Source organism: Eremomyces bilateralis, assembly GCF_010015585.1.
Source record: "Eremomyces bilateralis CBS 781.70 unplaced genomic scaffold P152scaffold_25, whole genome shotgun sequence".
Classification (NCBI taxonomy): Eukaryota; Fungi; Ascomycota; class Dothideomycetes; order Eremomycetales; family Eremomycetaceae; genus Eremomyces; species Eremomyces bilateralis.
In genome coordinates, this window is record NW_022985091.1 from 149,533 (window position 1) to 166,184 (window position 16,652).

A 16,652-nucleotide genomic window follows, 5' to 3' on the forward strand; every position below is an offset into this window, starting at 1 on the left:
GTGCAAGTGATGGAGACGAGCAAGAAGAAGCTGGGAGCGGACCATCCAGACACGCTGACCAGCATGGCCAATCTTGCCTTCACGTGGAGAGCGCAGGGTCGAGATGCAGGCGCTATAGATCTAATGACGGAGTGTGCACGGCTTCGAGAACTGGTTCTAGGGACTAGCCATCCGTTGTTCACTTCTTCTTCGAAGGCGTTGGCAGGTTGGGAAACAAAACAACGAAGCGCTCGCAAAATGGAAGAAAGTAGAGCGTAGGACCCTCGTTCACACAGGGAATTCTGCATCACCAAAGAGCGTTAGTCTGGGCCAAAATTAGTGTAGCTAGCACCAACCTGCATGGTGGAATGGTTTGGAAATGCTTTCTAGCACCACAGATAATTTGGACGAAGGATTTCCTAGCATCATAACGAGATTATGTGACTTATATTGGTCCTTTCCATGACTTTTGAAAAAGAAAACACGATGATAGTCGAGTTGTAGTATAGAAATATTGTCATGGCGTCCAAGGTGCACTCCGTGCACTCCGCAGAAATCAGCTGACTGGCAACCAAGCTTTTGTGATATTTAAGATAAGCATAGTTCCGTGTATTAGAAAGTATCTGAAGAGTGCAATGTACATAGAATTATAATAATTACTATGTGTGTAGAGAGTTTGAGTTAGTTTGAAGTCAAAGTGCTTCGGATCCGTCACAATAAGACGGGTGTCCCATCACGCAGGGGAGGTTACTTACATCGAGCAGTTGGAGCACAGCTTAGAGGTCACCAGTGCCGTAGATTGATCAGACCGATTATCAATAATGTGTAGGAAGCGTTTGTCTGGTCTGTATTCCATGCTCCGCAGTCCGTATAGTGCGCATGCTAAGCACTAACTAGTAAGATGCAGATCCAGCTGCTAGGGCGCTTTGATGCCGCCGCTGGCTTAACGATAGGAGGGGACGACACTACTACGGATAAGCACCAATGTAATATTTGGAAACCCTCTCCGTCGAATTCATCCTCCACAACCGTCCTGTCCCAACACTGGGTGAGTTGGAAAATGGGGATTATGCCGTTTCGAAACCCTAAATCATAACACGGTCTACTTACAGCTGGAGTTCGATGATATCACCGACCAATCCTAGAACTCCTCCACCCTCTCCGCGATGGGACCGACCGCTCCACGCCCACCAGCGTTCCTGAAGGAACTCCGGACAGGCCATGAGCCTCTGGTCACGCGCGTACAACATCTCCTCGGCCGACCTCGTCGTATCCAAACCATTGTCCTTGGGTTTCTCGCCTTCATCGCGTTTCTCTTCTTCACTCGGTTCCCCCACCGCCATGGTCGCTCCAAACCCGCCGAACCGTCCGGCTTCATGTCGCATCTCCTTCAGGCGGCTGGACAAGAGCGACACCGCATGGAATTGGGCACCGAGATTCCGATCCCCGAATCCGCGACCCCGTGGCCCTCGAACTACACGCGCATCGTCGTGATCCCGCACAGCAAGGGCGAGAACATTTCGTGGATCTACACCGAGCTGCGCGAGGTGCCGACGGCGATCTACGAGATGGACAATCCGGTCGCGCCATTCCATGTGCCACAGAATAAAGGACGCGAGGCCATGGCGTACCTGACGTACATCATCGACAACTATAACAAGCTACCCGATACGGTGCTGTTCTTCCATTCCCACCGGACCGCGTGGCACAACAACATCCTCTTGAACCTCGATTCCGCCGAGACCATCAAGCGGCTGTCCGACGAGCGGGTGGTCCGACTCGGCTACATGAATGCCCGATGCCAATGGGAGCCGGGGTGTCCGAATTGGCTCCATCTGGACCGCCCAGAAATCGACTACGACGCGTATAACAAGCCCGAGGAAGCGGAGTTCAACGTCACAGTGTGGAGGGAACTCTTCCCGGATGAACTCCCGCCGCCAGCGCTATCCGCCCCGTGTTGTGCGCAGTTCGCCGTGTCGCGGCGACGGATCCACGCCCGGCCGCGATCGCAGTACATGCATTTGCGAAAATGGCTGATCGAAACGGTGTTGACGGATCACATCTCCGGCCGCGTGTTCGAATACATCTGGCAATATATATTCACGGGCCATAGTGAAGTGTGTCCCTCGGAATCGTCGTGCTACTGCGACGGCTTTGGGATCTGCTTCGGGGGGGACAAGAAGTTGAAGGAATGGATGTCGCTGTTGAAGCAACGGGAAGGGCTGCTGATGAAGTTGAAACGAATCGATGAAGGGGAGAAGACGGTGCGGGGGAAGAAGAGCGACTTGGAGAAAGAGGTGCGGCGGCTGGACGGAGAATTGGAATATTCGAAGCGGAAAGCTTTTGAGCGCGGTCAAGACCCTATGAACCGAGCCATGGAGGCTGAGAAGGTTTTTGGCTGAATGTTGAAGGCATGGCCTTCTTTTCTTGTACACGGATTTCTGGACTCGACTATGGAAACGGACTGGGAAAAACACACCCTGTGTGATTGTGGGATATACCTCCGTTGATACCCCTCGTGAGATGAATTGGCGTTAGCGAATCTGTAATAAGTCATGACTAGGCACTAATGCGCATCACCAGCGAGATAGGTACATAGACTGGGTAAATCGAGACATATTGGCCGTTCGGAATGCAAAACGTACACGAGACGATCGAGTGGTGGCAGTCCATAAGATTCCGAATGCTATTGGGTATCAAAAAGCCCTGTCATTACCTGCATTATCCTAACCTCCGAGTCCATCAAGAATCCTGCCCCTATCACTTGGTACAGGTCTCCACCAAATACGCCTTGAGATTCATGTGAAGCAAGCGGCCGTTAAGGGGCTCATAGGTGGTCATAGATTTTGACCTTTTCCGCATACTCGAGAATGTCGGAGGTGATGTTATCCTCAATTAAATCGCCCTTCCCGCCCGCGACGCGGAGAATGAGATCGTTCAAGGAGGCTCGTCCCAAGATATCCACATGATCACCTACAACCATCAATTAGGGGCTACCCAGAATATAGGAGAAATGTCAGCTTACCTGTATTGGGCCCACCTCGTGGACTGAATCGCTCCGGTTCATGAGGCATCTCATACGTCTTAATCTTCACTCCCGCAGGATTGTACCGTCGGTACTTCCATCCCCGCACGCACATGTATCCCATCGAGAGAAGCGGCACCGTGCCATCGCCTTCTCCCATCATTACGCCATGGTCGGGACCCCCGTTGGGGTCGGTATAACCCGTATCCATACTAACATTAGTTATACTCATGGGGTCCAAATCGTCTCGATAATAGTATGCTCTTTCGGTAGGCTTTCCATGACCGTAGAAACAGTAGATCTTCAGGTTCGGAGCCAGCGGCAAGCGCGTTTCCAAGGGATTGACCCATTTCGAAGGATCCCGTTGGTTGTCTTCGACTTCCTCACGGCTGTGCGCGATACCGTATGAATACGCTTCCGACACCATTTTCTCGTACCACGGTTCGGACTTGAGCTTCTCGAACAGGTATGGCAACGACATCCCCGCGGTCAGATTCTGCCCGACCGCCGTGCCATTCCGTTCGCGGAACGTGATGAAGCGGCCAAAGGTATGGTTTGCGCCCGGCGGATCGTCCGGCGCCCACGTCTCGTTCCCCCACACCGCCGCGCCTCCCATCGGCAACATGCTGGAAATCCCCGGCATGGCGCGGAACAGGTCAGCGCGTTCATGTCGGCTGAGGAACTTCTCGAGGCCGTACACCGCGAACGCGTTGAGCTGGGCGGTATCCCGCATCTCGCCGCTCAGGACCGCGGTCAGGCCTTTGAGAGCGCCTAGCATGCATCCGGAGATGTTGATCCAGCTGTCCACATGCGTTTCTACCCAGTTTGGGCCGCCTCCGCCGTGGCCCGGTGCTTCCGATTCGACCCAATGGAAGAAGTAGTACAGGACTTGGGACCCCATGGAGTGACTTAAGAGGGTGACCTTCTTACCCGAGATTCGGGACGCGAGTTCGATATGATGCTTGAGGCGAGTGAAATATTGGTCCCGTTTCTCGTAGTTTTCGTAGGAAAGCCTCCAATCGTATGCGGCGGTAAACGCATTCCCCGGATCATAACCGATCGTCGCCAGGTTTTCCAGGATTTTGTTCCAGATCCAGTACCCCGTGATGAAGAAGTCGGTGGCATCGAATCCTTGAGCGGCACGCAACTTGATTCCAGGCGGATCCAGACCCGTGTCCTTGTCGAGCATCAGGTGCTTCTTCCATGAAGCTTTGTCCAACACCAACGCTCGCATCATGGTCCAGGATCCCCATAACCGGCGTCGGAAGTAATTGCGGGATACATCAGAGGTCCCCCATGATTCCAAGCCGGTCGAAATGACTCCAGGAATCATGATGACGGGATGTGTGGCTTTGACGCCCTGTGATCGAGCATGTAGGCCAACTGCAAACGAGTCGTATGCGATGGCATCTCGTTCACGTCTCTAGGGAGAGGGTCAGAAGAGAAAGGCAAATACGACCGGTGAAGCTTGTCAAGTACCTGTAAATCTTGAGCATCTCTCAGTAGAGCTGCCGGAAGGACATCAAAGATACTATCAAGGTTTATATCGGTTAGGGCCCTGATGTCGAGCATATCGTTGCTTCGAGCGAAAAAAGCCGCCAACGCCAGCCCAAACAATCCGCCCAAGAAAAATATCCAGGCATTTCGACGTCGCGTTCCAGGCGTCCGCGTTAAATGATGGGATTTTTCGGGTTTCTTCTCCGAGAGGAATAGCATTTCTTCACCCACCGCGGGCGAGCTATCACGAGATGGATCATTGGAGGAAGCTGGAGAGTCCTTGTCGTTGTTGCTGCCGCCGAGAACGCGGCGCCGGAGGGAACCATACATGAGGATGGAATGCGTTCATGGGCCGAGTGTTTGGGGGGGTTGGGTGAGATTACATTAGAGGTAATATAGTATAGTTAGTACGTTAAGTATTCGACACTCGAAACTCCCCTTGGTCTGACCGCATTCTAGGATGGGATTTCTCATTTCTTGCAATGACGACGTCTAGTCTGGTCATGGTCTGACTGAGCTTTCACATGCTACATGCCCCTCCACCCTTGCAGCGTTCAGTTAAAGCTTCCCTGCCTCGCTCTTCTCCGTTACATCGACATCCCACTCCCTCCATGTCCTACGCATTGTCGGCACTATAGTCTAGGGGCACAAAACCGCATATGACACGAACTCGGACCCACTGGCTGTCCTACATATTGGCCGCGAAAGCCCCAGCCGGAAGCTGAAGATGTGTATCCTGCTAGTTTCATCCCTCTCCATGCCACGGTGATGACCGCTGAACTTCCGTCTGCGCCGTTGATCACCGACGAACGGAATGGGTTGATCTACGTCCAGTATTCCTCCGCGAAAGAGGATGTCTATCTGGATCCCATCCGGAGCCTGATCTCCAAGGACTTGTCCGAGCCCTACAGTATCTATGTGTTCCGATATTTTCTCTTTCAATGGGGCGACTTGTGTTTCATGGTATGTTGAACCGGTGATTTCGTCGGACCAAACGCTAACTGGTTGTTTGAAGGCCTTAGATGCGAAGACGCATGACCTTCGAGGGGTGGTAGTTTGCAAATTGGAATACCATCGCAGCGGGACATATCGAGGATACATCGCCATGCTTGCCGTAGAGGAGGAATTCCGAGGGAAAGGGATCGCTACAAGTCTGGTCCAGTCTTCTATTTTATCGATGAAAGAAAAGGGGGCAGATGAGGTAAACCACACCGTTCCAGTCCGATCCCAGCGCTGATGGAGTTCACCAGGTGATTTTGGAAACGGAAGTCACCAATACCGCGTCTCTACGACTTTATCAACGACTCGGATTCCTTCGAACCAAACGACTGCATCGGTATTATCTGAATGGGAACACGGCATTCCGACTGGCACTGTACTTGAAAGAGGGAGTCTCCCTGAAGGAGCCCAGAGATGATCTGAATCCCCATATGATGGATCAATATTACGATGAATGAGGAGCGATTGCACGGAGTTATTGCCATGCCCGTCATGCCGGCTTCATTAGGTTCATTCGATCATAGGAACGCCTCAGTCCATGTATACAATTTAACGGCAGGTCATTCCAATTATGCCATTATTCAAAAACACGTACGCCCTTAGGAGTGCCCATCTCCCGTCGCATCACTCATAAAGATGACTTTTTGAGATGAGGGAAGACATGGTCTAGGCCTGATTGGGTCGTTTCCTGCTCCTTCTCTTCCTTTTGGCCCGTGTCTTTACCTTCGGATTGCGGAGGTCCGTCCGGCAACTTCCCCGTCGCTCGCTCCGTCAGCTCCTGCGTTAATTTTAACGTCTTCTCGACCTCGGCGGTCAACTGAGCGACTTCATCTTCCAGTGTCTCATCCGTAGTCTTCGTCGGTTCCTTGGCTTCGAATCTCATCCTGTATTCTGCCGCTTTCTCCGGTGCCACGGATGCCCACAATCCCTCCAGTTCATCGAGCCAGCCGATTGCTCTGGCCAGCTTCCGAACATTCTCGTCGATGTCGCCGAGAGCTAGGACGTCGTCCGGGCGACTTCCCAGATCGCCGGCTTCTTCATTGTTGAGAAGAACTCGAGGCACACCCTCTCGGGCCACCTGAGGCAATCCGGCGAACGGAAACACGGTAAGACTGGTCCCCATTACAATGATCAGATCGGCCTCGGCGGGAGTGAGTCGGTTCATGACAAACGATGGAGGAAGCGCTTCACCAAAGAAAACTATGTCGGGTTTGACCCACCCCAAACACTCTTCGTTCTGGCAATGTGCGGGTTCTCCTTTGTTGATCGCTTCTCGAAGCGGCTCGGGAGGTTGCGGTCGAAGGCAACGGATACAACTTTGCGAGGCATAGCTTCCGTGTGCCTCGATAATCTTATCGTCACTCACTCCCGCCTCTCGTTCCAAGCAATCGATGTTTTGGGTAAAGCACATCCTCAGCAGGTTTTTTTTTTCCAGTAACCGCACAAAACAGTGCGCAATCGTCGGCTTGTATTTTCCAGGATAGAGCTCGGCCGAGAGCGCATAGAAAGGGTATGGGTTCTCCTTGAAGAAGCCGATATCGAATACCGCCTCTGGATAAGGAAGATTCAGTCGGGCGAGGTTGGCATATAACCCAGTCTCTGGCGAGCGGAAATCCGGGATCCCAGCGGCCGTGGATATCCCAGCGCCATTCTATCCATCATTAGACCACCGTCGAATCTTTGCGCCGAAGACCTACTCACCATGATCACCACTCTTTTGGCCTTTCCATCTCGGATGTATTTCGCGACTCCCTCAATGGTTCGACTTTCCAGAGTCTCCGGCGGAGTACTCCCGTCGACCGTTACCGATGATTCCTTTTGGCCCATTCGACCTTTTCGTTTGCCTTCCCGGCCCCGTTGAAAGTTTTTGGATGGAGGAGGCCCTAACTGTGACTTATGAAGTTTGTGTCGTCGCCCTATGGTTGCGGATGTCCGGGGGGTTTAATCTTGAAACTGGTGAGTCGATTGGAGCGGCTTCATGTGCAGTCGGACGTGATCCGGAACTCGGTGTTGATGGTCTGTTGGGATGGGTGCTGCCGAAGCGCTATAAAATGGAATGTGTCGCTGTAAATGTGTGTAAAATTTAAATATATCGACGATTGAAAGTTGGAGCCTGGAGGATGTTCGTCATTATCGGATTTGTGGAGGAGACCGGAGTCATGTAAATCGGTGATGTAAAATCCCAGCCCTACAAGGAACAGTGGGGTTCCTTTATCCTAACCAGGTAAAATACCAGCCCACGATTGGCTTAGAAAGAGCTAATATCACAAGTCCAGGGAAAAAGCATCGAAAAGAACGGGTTTCAAACGTCAACATTGGACTGAAATTGTCATATTATCGTTGACGAAGCTGCCAGACATCATGGAGGAATTGGAAGAGCCCGATCTTGACATTCAAACCCAAATGATCCTCCTTGCTTCCGCGAACCACGACTTAGAGACCCTGCGCACTCTGTTCAAAACAGCGTCCGCGAACGTTCAAGATGAGGAGACGTTGGTGACGCCTTTGCATGCTGCAATCGCTGCATGTGAAGACGATTCTCCGGATGGAACTGCCAATGGACATGGTCACTCGAATACCGACGTCGACTCCTCTGCAGCGCCCGAGCACGGAGAATCCAGCCCCGCCGCAAAAACGTTGAGGCTGCTGTTCCAGAACGGTGCCGTTTGGAATGACCTCGACGCGAACAATGAGACTCCCGGTTGCATGGCATGGAGGCTAGGGTTGAAGGATTTATATGAAATTATCATCGATGCGGGTGTCCGGGCGGAACTCCTCTTGAATCGACTCGACGAATATCAAATGCTCCTCGGAGCGGACGACGACGACGAAGACGACGAAGAGGAAGACGAAGTTGTTGAGGCGGAAGTAGATGGGGAGGTTCCAGATGGAGTGACTTCGATAAGCCTACAGGACAGCGTCAACCCGTCGTCGAACAATGAGGCATATTTAAGTTCGCAAATCCCGTCGGCGACTACGACTACCAACCTTCTGGATTCGTCCTCGAACGCCATCATGATGACTTGGGAAACCCCGATCATGGAGGAACATGCGAAAGAACTGCTGCCTCGCGAGGGGATGAGGGTATTGAATATCGGGCATGGCCTAGGGATCTTCGACGGCATCGTGCAAAAATACCGGCCGGCAAGTCACCATATCATCGAGGCTCATCCCGACGTGGTCGAGCGAATGAAGGCGGCGGGATGGTGTTCCGAAAGCGAGAATGAAAACGCCCGGCCGGGAGTTACGGTTCACCAAGGGAGATGGCAGGATGTTGTACCGCAATTGGTGTCCGATATACAGGATGGACGAGAACAGAAGTTCGATGCGATCTATTTCGACACCTTTGCCGAGTCCTATTCCGATTTCAAGAAGTTCATTGGGCTTGTTCAGGACCTTCTTGCGAGCGGGGGCAAGTTCAGCATGTTCTGGGGAGCTGGAGCCGATCGAAGATCTTCGTATGATGTCTACACCAAGGTCCGTTTGATATTGAGTGGGATCAATACTAAGACTCGCTAACATAATATAGATTCTCGAAATGGATCTCTTCGAGGAAGGATTTGACGTAACCTGGCAATCCATCCCCATCCCCGATCTTCAACAAGCCGGTGAATGGGAGGGAATTACACGTCCATATTGGACTCTGAACGTATACAAACTCCCAACCTGCACCCTGGCCGATTGATCCCACCAACCTCACCAAAGTACTCCAAGCGCTGTCCAAGAATCCAATACCCAAATCTGAATACAAGGCAAAATTGCTGGACAAAATTACCAACCTTTCACCAGTTTGTTCATGTCATCAGCAATCTCTTCAATGTCGTAAACGCCCTTGGCCTGATCTACTCCAATCACTGGAAGTCGTTTGCACCCCTTTCGTTTCCAGTCTTCGGGCACGGCGTTGGGATCGAGTCCTCCGATTTGCTCTAAAACGCTGGCTTGATCCCAGTAGACATGCTCATGTTCCAGCTTCTTTCCCCGAACGGCAAGAATCGATACCATCGGGATCTGGACAGGCTTGTTCGTCGGTGGCACACCCGGAAGAAGAAACGGGATGACATGCGTGTGGCGGAAGGTCAGGATGAATTCGGATACGACCCGATCGACGCTCGCTATCCGCGACACCAACCGAGTCGAGAGGGATGGTGGAAGGGGCGCGAAGAAGTTCTGGTAGAACCGCATAATAGTTGGCCGGTCCACACCGCCCGTTTGCGATGACTAGGAAAGGAACTGTTAGCGGAGTTCTGCTTCCGCGGCTTTGGCACTTACCACATAGTTCACATATGGCTCCGGTACCGTGTGTTTCATTCGCGAAGCCGGATTGATCTGAGGGTATTCCACTTCAGTCGCGTTAGCAAGCGATGACCAGTCCTTCCGAATTCAAGGAACGTACGCGATTCATAGAGCCCTCCCACCGGTAACCCGACCCCGACGACCTTCTCGAGGTCCACGTCCATTTTGAACCCTCTCCGAACCGCCGACAATGCTCGACTCCACGACAAGCCGGACGCGGCGGGATCGAACTCATCAACATCATTCTCCGCGAAGCCCGGGCTGACGCCGTCATATACGAACGCTGGGAATTTGGGCGCGAACCCCTGACCCGCAGCGAGATGTACTTGCAGCTGCATCTGGGTTGGATATGACGCGGTCGGGTTGGGGATGTCACTGGGGTAGAAGCAGATCAGCGCGCAGAGGTGCGGCATTGGTTTTTGGTGAACGATGAGGCAATCGGTTGCTGCTTGTCCGTATGCGACGATCGCGTATGCTTCTCCCAGCTCTAGCGACGGTTAGCAAAAGGTGACGGTCTTGTCGCATGGGAGCCAACCAAGATCATCCGCCAGACTCGTGAGCTTATCGGCATATGGTCTTCCACCGCCGCGACGTGGAAGATATGTGACATCGAAGCCTGATTCGTGTTAGATATTGTCGGGTAGGGAAGATAAGGTCCTATACCTTCGTCCCTCCATTGCTGAATGGTGTCAATGTCGAATTCCTCTGTATCGGCCGTAATATGAAGCCTCGGAGGCATGCTATTGAACGATAGAAACCCGGAACCGCTCTGAGTCGGTCGTAGCGACATTTCTGTAAATGTGATGGGTTGTCCCTAATGCCTTTGCCTTTTCTTGATTTGCGGTGCCAGCACGAACAATAGGGAGTGAAGAATAAAAAGTTGGAGATGGAACTGTCAAACCCTCCCGCCTCCCAGTATAGCGGGAGCGCTAGTATGGATTTGTGATGACGTCAATCCTGCTTCCACGAGGCCTGGATGACCTGTGTATGGCGAGTAAAATTGATGATCCACTGATGATCTATTCTCCGGAAGGATATTCCCCCAGCCTATGACTTCAGTTATTATACAAGAACAAAGTACTACTTCTGATTAACTATACACTTGTCAAGTGCGTAGAGATATACTTTTGAGCCGTCATTTGGCGAGGCCGCCTTTTTGCAATTGGCTCTACATATGGCATCCACCAGTATCAGATCTCGATCAAACCACCAAGTTGAATGGATGTCATTTAATGTACTATTCTGTCTACTCCAACCGCCCTTTCCACGACATTGCCAATCCTGCGAGCCGGAAATATGACGAAACATTGCACCCCTCCGTGGACTTGTGACATACTCCAGGAACCCAGAAAGAGTAGAGGAACTGCGAAACGGAATTCTCGTGCTTATCAGTTATCGAGTAGAGAAGTGTATAATGACAGGTTAGTAGAAGGGAGCTTCTCCACCCAGGAGGCATCCAATACCTACCTCAGTCTTCCCCAACCCATCTTCTGATATCAAGACGCATTCATGATGGGATATTTTGTATAGCGGCCGTCCGATCGAAAGGAAGCCAAGGAAGCCAGAAAGATTCAAGACTCGCTTCCTGTTGCAATGGATAGACATGGATCTTGCTCGGCCGGGATCGGCTCCTGCCATCGCTGAACCCAGGCCACCGTTCCCGCGGTTGGGTCCATGATGGCCGCATAGTGCGTATACTCGTTACAGGTAGGATACTCGCAGATCCATTGAACGAGGGCCTTCTGCGTAACACAGACATCCGCTTCCGATGCCCCGGGATGTGATTCGAGGAACGTCTTGTTCCAAACATCCCACTTCCTCCCTATACATGATAATCGCTTTCTAGAGTCCAGGACAAATTCCTCGGGAAGGACAGGACCGTGATGCGCAGGTTCAAAATCAGGGGCGGTTTGGGGATCTTCAAGGTCATGGTTTGTGGCAGCCACGAAGGATTTCGATGATCGGGTAGATGCCGTGACTCGGTCCTTTTCAACAACGAGCGACTCTTGTCCATCACACAGACATATATATGCCGCTGAGGTCGGTATCTGTGGAAAGGTGGAGCGTATCGTATCGAGAGATACCGGGTGTTTGGTCGAGGTAGGGAGGATCATATCCCGTAGGAGGGATGAGATCGACGGACGGAAGCCAAGAAGTACGAGAAGATTGTGTGAGTAGTATTGGAAGTTTGAGAACGTTGACGACACGTTATGGGTTGGCCGGAAGTTCAGAGATATGCTGAGCCCTTGTCTGTAATGGTCAGCCGTGAAACCTTCAACGTGGAGACACATACCGAACTCCTGTCAAGATGCCAACAAAACCAACGTAGGTGATGGATCTCGCGACGATCGGACCTCCAGCTTGCTCAACGAACTCCAACTGCACGACAACTTTGCGGAGTTCGTCCATGCCCCAGTCCAGGGTCCGAAAATGCAGCATCCTCTGGTCCAAGCCTCGCCCAACGGCTATCCCTCCGCTCGTACATCCCATCAACACGTCAAGAAGGACATTGAGGGTCACCAGAAGATGGATGTCGACTCCCGTTGCCGTGCTGATGCCCTTCAGCTCTCGCGTTTGTTCGTTGCTATACACGCGGCGTAGACACAATCGTGAAAGGAAAAGGATGGTTTTGAAAGATTTGCCCAACCCGAACGAGGCGATGACTTCTTCAAACAGCTTAGTAAGTTCGATTATGTGGTCCTTGAAGTCCGTTGCGAGCTTCACATATCGCAATTGTGGAGCAAGCGATAGGTCAATCGTGTAAGCCGGCGGGATGTCGCCAGCTATCACAGTGTTTGAAGTTGAAGCCATCTTGAGCGGTGAGCTCTCATGCTATGAACAGCTTCAGAAATGACGGAAATGTATCAACTATCAAGAATTCCTCTTAATAGATCCATAACCTGGACTCTTTTGAGGTCATCAAATACTAGGAGACAGAAACGATGCCGTCCTCGCATTATTGCTGCCTGTTACTCGAAATTGGCGAGTCACTGAGGGCGTGGGAAAGTGGACATGCCATTTGACGCTATGGCTTCACCTCGAACACAGCCTTTCTTTTCTCCACGGTCTTCCATCTCGAACGATGAGAGTACACCTCAGCACCGGGCTTGGGATTAGTAGCCTTTCCGGTGAAGGTATCTACGGTATTCTCTACGATCGATTGCGACGCCGAGGCATATCAGCCGAAGTCAGAGTGGTACAACATGCCCGGGCCGTGCTCGGAACCAGTTGGCCAGTTTACGAAGCTACCTGAAAGCACCCCCGGAATCGGAGCTTGATAACCATGAGGCAGTCCGCAATAGGCATGCCTTAGTAGCAGTACCTTCAGAGTTCAGACCATTGAAAATCGATTGTGCTAGTAGAGCTTTTCTTGAAAGTGCCTGTACATGGTTGAGCAAGATGGCTCCTTTTCTGTTGAATCGGATCTTTCTTCCTACCCTTTCTTGTCTGTATACCCCTATCAAAAGGTCTTGATCTCATCAGTTTCTACAATATTCCGTACTTACCTTCTCTTATGAATCCTTTCTGCTATTGTCCCACTTTTATCCTGCTATCCTAAGAGGCCCAAATTAGTTCGTGATCGCTAGTCGAGGATCCCCGCATCTCCATGTTTATCTGGAAGTTTTCGGCAATTGTCCTATTGCCGTGAAAGCTTACTTCTCGCCGCGTGAGGCTTGAATTCCATTCTACTAAGCTCATTTACATACCGGTTGTGAATATCCCGTTCAAAGGTCATTGAGAATACAGAACCCTTTTGGAACACTGTCAAAATGCCGTTTCTTGCTCAGAGTCATATCCCGATTCCGACCCAGGACCTTTTGTCCTGGATGTTCGACAATCCTCAGTATGATGTGGATATGCCGATTTATATTGACGCTGCCAATCCGCAAAACTCAATATCTAATCGACAGGCGAAGCTTATGATCAGAAAGATGGCCGCTGGTTTCAAAAAAGCCGGGCTTCAAAAGGGGGATGTTGTCTGTGTGCATTCATTCAATGATGTAAGTGGGGGCAGCTTCCAACAAGAACCAATAGCCCGAACAGATGGAAGCGTACCCGTTCCGTTATATACATCGTGTTACAATCCTCGAAGTCCTCATCACTCCAGGAAGCATGTGGCCTTGAATTAGGTGTATGGTTGTATCTTTGGTAAACTGGATACGCTTCCATGGCTTCGGGTGCTTGATGTCTTTCATACGAGTTCAAATGGCTGTGTCCTCGTATATGGACGCTGACATGATTTCGTTCTCAGATATATTATCCGATTGCATTCCTGGGTATCATAGCAGCAGGAGGCATCTTCGCTGGCACGAATCCATCATACACCCCTTACGAAATCTCGCACGCCATTCGAACCGCCCAGATCAAGTTCTTCATTTGCGAGCCGGAAGTCATGAAGAATGTCCTCACAGCCTCCGAGACGTGCGGGATACCGAAGAAGAATGTCTTCGTCTTCAACTCACGCGGCCAATCTGTTCCAGCTGGGTTTGAATCGTGGACATCCCTCATGTCTCAGGGAGAAACGGATTGGGAACGGTTCAACGATAAATACACCTGTGAAAGCACACCGGTTGCAAGACTGTTCAGCAGCGGGACGACCGGATTACCGAAAGCATTGGACACCACACACTACAACTTTGTGAGCTGGCCCTAGAGGAAGTTTTGCAATTGTCACTAATATGTGCATAGATTGCCCAGCACACCCTGGTGGTGGAACATCGACCACGCCCCTATCCAGTAAGTTGACGCCCTTAGAACTATAGTGCATCATTGACGGCTTTGCAGTTGCGAAGATTGGTTTGCAATCCCCTGTTCCACGTCAGCCAAGCTCCTCGGGTTCATACCAGTGCGCTTCGAAGTGGAATCACCACATACATCATGCGCCGATTCGAACTGGAGCCATGGTTGAAGAATGTTGAGCGATACGAAATCACCGAACTGAATTTCGTGCCGATGATGGTCATCACGGTCCTCTCGTCTGGACTTGCAACAAAATCGACGTTCCGATCCATACGGAGCGCTTCATCTGGAGCGGCTCCATTGGATAAAGCGCTTCAGCAACGCTTCCAACAGTACCTCGCCGATGATGTACCATTTAGCCAGGTATGTAGCACGCTGATACTCATTTTCCTCCTCTAACGAATCGCAAGGTTTGGGGCATGAGCGAAACAAGCTGCATTGCCACCATGTTCTACTATCCGGAATACGATGACACAGGAAGCGTTGGTCGCTTCATTCCCAATTGTGACGCGAAGCTGGTCGATGACAATGGGAACGATGTCAGTCGACCGGGTATTCGAGGAGAACTTTGCGTTCGAGGACCGATCGTCATTCGCGGATATTTTAATAACCCAAAAGCGAACCAAGAAAGCTGGGATGAAGATGGATACTTCCACACTGGAGACATTGGCTATTGCACAGAGGACTTGATGTTCTACATTGTCGACAGGAAAAAGGAGCTGATCAAGGTTCGCGGCTTTCAAGTGGCTCCCCCAGAGCTGGAAGCCGTTCTCCTGGAACATCCCAACATCATCGACGCTGCCGTCATTGGAGTTCAGAGGGGGAGCGAAGAATCGGAGCTTCCAAGAGCCTATGTGGTCCTTCGGTCAGGAACTTCTGCATCGGAATCGGAAGTACGGGATTTCTCGAGTGCTCGCCTGGCGAGATTCAAGAATCTCGATGGGGGCGTGCAGTTCGTTGAGTCCATTCCAAAGAACGCAAGCGGGAAGATATTGAAGAACCAGTTGAGAGAGTGGGCGAAGAAGGAGATGAGGGCCCGTCTCTAGAGCTAGGAAGTCGATCGACATTTGGGGCAGAATTGATGGCATGCGCTTGGGGTATTTTGGGAGTTTCCCTTTATACGAATACAGGTACATAGAGGCGAAAGCACCATTTCATACTCCTTCAACTGCCTGTGTGGTGAGGCCCGCGGGCTATCCACATTTATATACTATCTCCATCCTTCTTGGATTGACATGCGAATAGGCCGGTATAGAACCGAGGTGGGATTTCAGCCCATGACAGATTCCTTGCTCTAGTTCTCATCGTCTGCATAAGGATTCCCTTAATAATGACCATGAATCATGACGGATGAGGACTGGTACTTTGTGTCTAACCCATTTGGCGCTTTGTCGGTGTCGGTGTCGCGGAATGGGAACAAGTTCCTCTCGGATCAGTGGTAGTCAGTGTATCTTGTTTCTTGATAATATTTAATCGCCCCTTGACGTTATTGTCTTTGCCATCCATCTATTCACAATCTCGCCTAGTCGAGGTCTGAGTCAAGGGACCTGTATTTCCCTCTGAAGTTGTGTCTGACAAGTCTACCTGGTATGTATAATAGTTGACCTTGGGTCGTAGTCGACCATGTGTCTGTTGTGAAAGCCGGATAGGCTTTAGCTCCAATTTGACAGAAGCTGTGGAATGTTCGGATTCTAGTGGTGACCTCTTGCAGGTATGAGGCAATTGCGCTCTCTATCCTGTCCGATTTCCTAACTTGGTATTTCGTTGGTGTGGCCGTAAATCGCCTGTACTTCCATCCTCGCGAAATTCCCAAGCTACAAACTTACTACTCAGTCAAAATGGTACAAGTTCTATTACGATATCATCTATATCAGGAAATCTGGCTTCGGGCTTCAAGGTATGCATAGTAGATACGGTATGGTATGATAGATGCTACTCAGTCCTATTAACTCACTCCTCCGGAGCCAATCGTTCGAGTTACCCCTAAGGAGCTTCATATTCCGAATTTCGAATTTTTGGATGAACTCTCGGTAGCCACATCGTACAAGTTGGTTGCGTTTACAGAGATAGTACCTTAGTAACATGCCAATAAATCGTTGCTGCTCTTCCCCTCCCCTAC

At 51.0% G+C, this 16,652-nt stretch overlaps 9 protein-coding genes across 9 annotated transcripts in view; 5 read left to right on the plus strand and 4 right to left on the minus strand.

Moving 5' to 3' along the window:
* P152DRAFT_441932 (HET-domain-containing protein) overlaps nucleotides 1-258 on the plus strand; it is a gene marked incomplete at its 3' end in the record, with an annotated part of 4,316 nt that extends 4,058 nt beyond the window's left edge. Inside the window, exon 3 of the mRNA XM_033677722.1 lies at nucleotides 16-258. Coding sequence (XP_033531009.1) covers nucleotides 16-258 — 243 coding nt within the window. The remainder of the gene's footprint in view (nucleotides 1-15) is intronic.
* A 724-nt stretch (nucleotides 259-982) lies between these two features.
* P152DRAFT_461565 (uncharacterized protein) lies at nucleotides 983-2,643 on the plus strand. The gene has a single exon (XM_033680154.1). It carries the CDS (start codon nucleotides 1,146-1,148, stop codon nucleotides 2,379-2,381), a length of 1,236 nt encoding a protein of 411 aa, XP_033531010.1. The 5' UTR covers nucleotides 983-1,145; the 3' UTR covers nucleotides 2,382-2,643.
* A 163-nt stretch (nucleotides 2,644-2,806) lies between these two features.
* On the minus strand, nucleotides 2,807-4,831 carry P152DRAFT_403428 (LACT-domain-containing protein; the record flags this gene model as incomplete). The annotated part of the gene is made up of 3 exons (XM_033676702.1): nucleotides 2,807-2,952; nucleotides 3,005-4,427; nucleotides 4,484-4,831. 3 exons carry the CDS (start codon nucleotides 4,829-4,831, stop codon nucleotides 2,807-2,809), a joined length of 1,917 nt encoding a protein of 638 aa, XP_033531011.1.
* A 129-nt stretch (nucleotides 4,832-4,960) lies between these two features.
* P152DRAFT_461567 (N-terminal acetyltransferase C complex catalytic subunit MAK3) lies at nucleotides 4,961-6,111 on the plus strand. The gene is made up of 3 exons (XM_033680155.1): nucleotides 4,961-5,464; nucleotides 5,517-5,702; nucleotides 5,752-6,111. The coding sequence occupies exons 1-3, from the start codon at nucleotides 5,270-5,272 to the stop codon at nucleotides 5,956-5,958; spliced, it is 588 nt and encodes a 195-aa protein (XP_033531012.1). The 5' UTR covers nucleotides 4,961-5,269; the 3' UTR covers nucleotides 5,959-6,111.
* On the minus strand, nucleotides 5,818-7,807 carry P152DRAFT_461568 (NAD-dependent deacetylase sirtuin-2). The gene is made up of 2 exons (XM_033680156.1): nucleotides 7,202-7,807; nucleotides 5,818-7,151 (listed from the first exon to the last, which is right to left on the minus strand). Exons 1-2 carry the CDS (start codon nucleotides 7,325-7,327, stop codon nucleotides 6,129-6,131), a joined length of 1,149 nt encoding a protein of 382 aa, XP_033531013.1. The 5' UTR covers nucleotides 7,328-7,807; the 3' UTR covers nucleotides 5,818-6,128.
* On the plus strand, nucleotides 7,699-9,228 carry P152DRAFT_162198 (arginine N-methyltransferase 2). The gene is made up of 3 exons (XM_033674028.1): nucleotides 7,699-7,724; nucleotides 7,777-8,977; nucleotides 9,030-9,228. The coding sequence occupies exons 2-3, from the start codon at nucleotides 7,862-7,864 to the stop codon at nucleotides 9,183-9,185; spliced, it is 1,272 nt and encodes a 423-aa protein (XP_033531014.1). The 5' UTR covers nucleotides 7,699-7,724; nucleotides 7,777-7,861; the 3' UTR covers nucleotides 9,186-9,228.
* On the minus strand, nucleotides 8,946-10,659 carry P152DRAFT_461570 (uncharacterized protein). The gene is made up of 5 exons (XM_033680157.1): nucleotides 10,457-10,659; nucleotides 10,329-10,409; nucleotides 9,894-10,280; nucleotides 9,770-9,840; nucleotides 8,946-9,718 (listed from the first exon to the last, which is right to left on the minus strand). Exons 1-5 carry the CDS (start codon nucleotides 10,581-10,583, stop codon nucleotides 9,272-9,274), a joined length of 1,113 nt encoding a protein of 370 aa, XP_033531015.1. The 5' UTR covers nucleotides 10,584-10,659; the 3' UTR covers nucleotides 8,946-9,271.
* Nucleotides 10,660-10,944: 285 nt separating this feature from the next.
* On the minus strand, nucleotides 10,945-12,978 carry P152DRAFT_441954 (uncharacterized protein). The gene is made up of 2 exons (XM_033677723.1): nucleotides 12,087-12,978; nucleotides 10,945-12,043 (listed from the first exon to the last, which is right to left on the minus strand). The coding sequence occupies exons 1-2, from the start codon at nucleotides 12,602-12,604 to the stop codon at nucleotides 11,365-11,367; spliced, it is 1,197 nt and encodes a 398-aa protein (XP_033531016.1). The 5' UTR covers nucleotides 12,605-12,978; the 3' UTR covers nucleotides 10,945-11,364.
* A 177-nt stretch (nucleotides 12,979-13,155) lies between these two features.
* P152DRAFT_461574 (AMP-binding enzyme) lies at nucleotides 13,156-15,965 on the plus strand. The gene is made up of 5 exons (XM_033680158.1): nucleotides 13,156-13,794; nucleotides 14,046-14,432; nucleotides 14,483-14,530; nucleotides 14,579-14,896; nucleotides 14,944-15,965. The coding sequence occupies exons 1-5, from the start codon at nucleotides 13,564-13,566 to the stop codon at nucleotides 15,577-15,579; spliced, it is 1,620 nt and encodes a 539-aa protein (XP_033531017.1). The 5' UTR covers nucleotides 13,156-13,563; the 3' UTR covers nucleotides 15,580-15,965.
* Nucleotides 15,966-16,652: the final 687 nt, after the last annotated feature.

Coding starts and splice junctions, on each gene's coding strand:
- P152DRAFT_461565 (XM_033680154.1), top strand. CDS start 1,146: ATGGGACCGACCGCTCCACGCCCACCAGCGTTCCTGAAGGAACTCCGG.
- P152DRAFT_461567 (XM_033680155.1), top strand. CDS start 5,270: ATGACCGCTGAACTTCCGTCTGCGCCGTTGATCACCGACGAACGGAAT. Junction 5,465..5,516: donor GGGGCGACTTGTGTTTCATG/GTATGTTGAACC, acceptor GGTTGTTTGAAG/GCCTTAGATGCGAAGACGCA. Junction 5,703..5,751: donor AAGAAAAGGGGGCAGATGAG/GTAAACCACACC, acceptor GGAGTTCACCAG/GTGATTTTGGAAACGGAAGT.
- P152DRAFT_461568 (XM_033680156.1), bottom strand. CDS start 7,327: ATGGGCCAAAAGGAATCATCGGTAACGGTCGACGGGAGTACTCCGCCG. Junction 7,152..7,201: donor CCAAAAGAGTGGTGATCATG/GTGAGTAGGTCT, acceptor AATGATGGATAG/AATGGCGCTGGGATATCCAC.
- P152DRAFT_162198 (XM_033674028.1), top strand. CDS start 7,862: ATGGAGGAATTGGAAGAGCCCGATCTTGACATTCAAACCCAAATGATC. Junction 8,978..9,029: donor CGTATGATGTCTACACCAAG/GTCCGTTTGATA, acceptor AACATAATATAG/ATTCTCGAAATGGATCTCTT.
- P152DRAFT_461570 (XM_033680157.1), bottom strand. CDS start 10,583: ATGTCGCTACGACCGACTCAGAGCGGTTCCGGGTTTCTATCGTTCAAT. Junction 10,410..10,456: donor TCAGCAATGGAGGGACGAAG/GTATAGGACCTT, acceptor AACACGAATCAG/GCTTCGATGTCACATATCTT. Junction 9,841..9,893: donor GGGAGGGCTCTATGAATCGC/GTACGTTCCTTG, acceptor ACGCGACTGAAG/TGGAATACCCTCAGATCAAT.
- P152DRAFT_441954 (XM_033677723.1), bottom strand. CDS start 12,604: ATGGCTTCAACTTCAAACACTGTGATAGCTGGCGACATCCCGCCGGCT. Junction 12,044..12,086: donor GGCATCTTGACAGGAGTTCG/GTATGTGTCTCC, acceptor TGACCATTACAG/ACAAGGGCTCAGCATATCTC.
- P152DRAFT_461574 (XM_033680158.1), top strand. CDS start 13,564: ATGCCGTTTCTTGCTCAGAGTCATATCCCGATTCCGACCCAGGACCTT. Junction 13,795..14,045: donor GTGTGCATTCATTCAATGAT/GTAAGTGGGGGC, acceptor TTTCGTTCTCAG/ATATATTATCCGATTGCATT. Junction 14,433..14,482: donor ACACCACACACTACAACTTT/GTGAGCTGGCCC, acceptor ATATGTGCATAG/ATTGCCCAGCACACCCTGGT.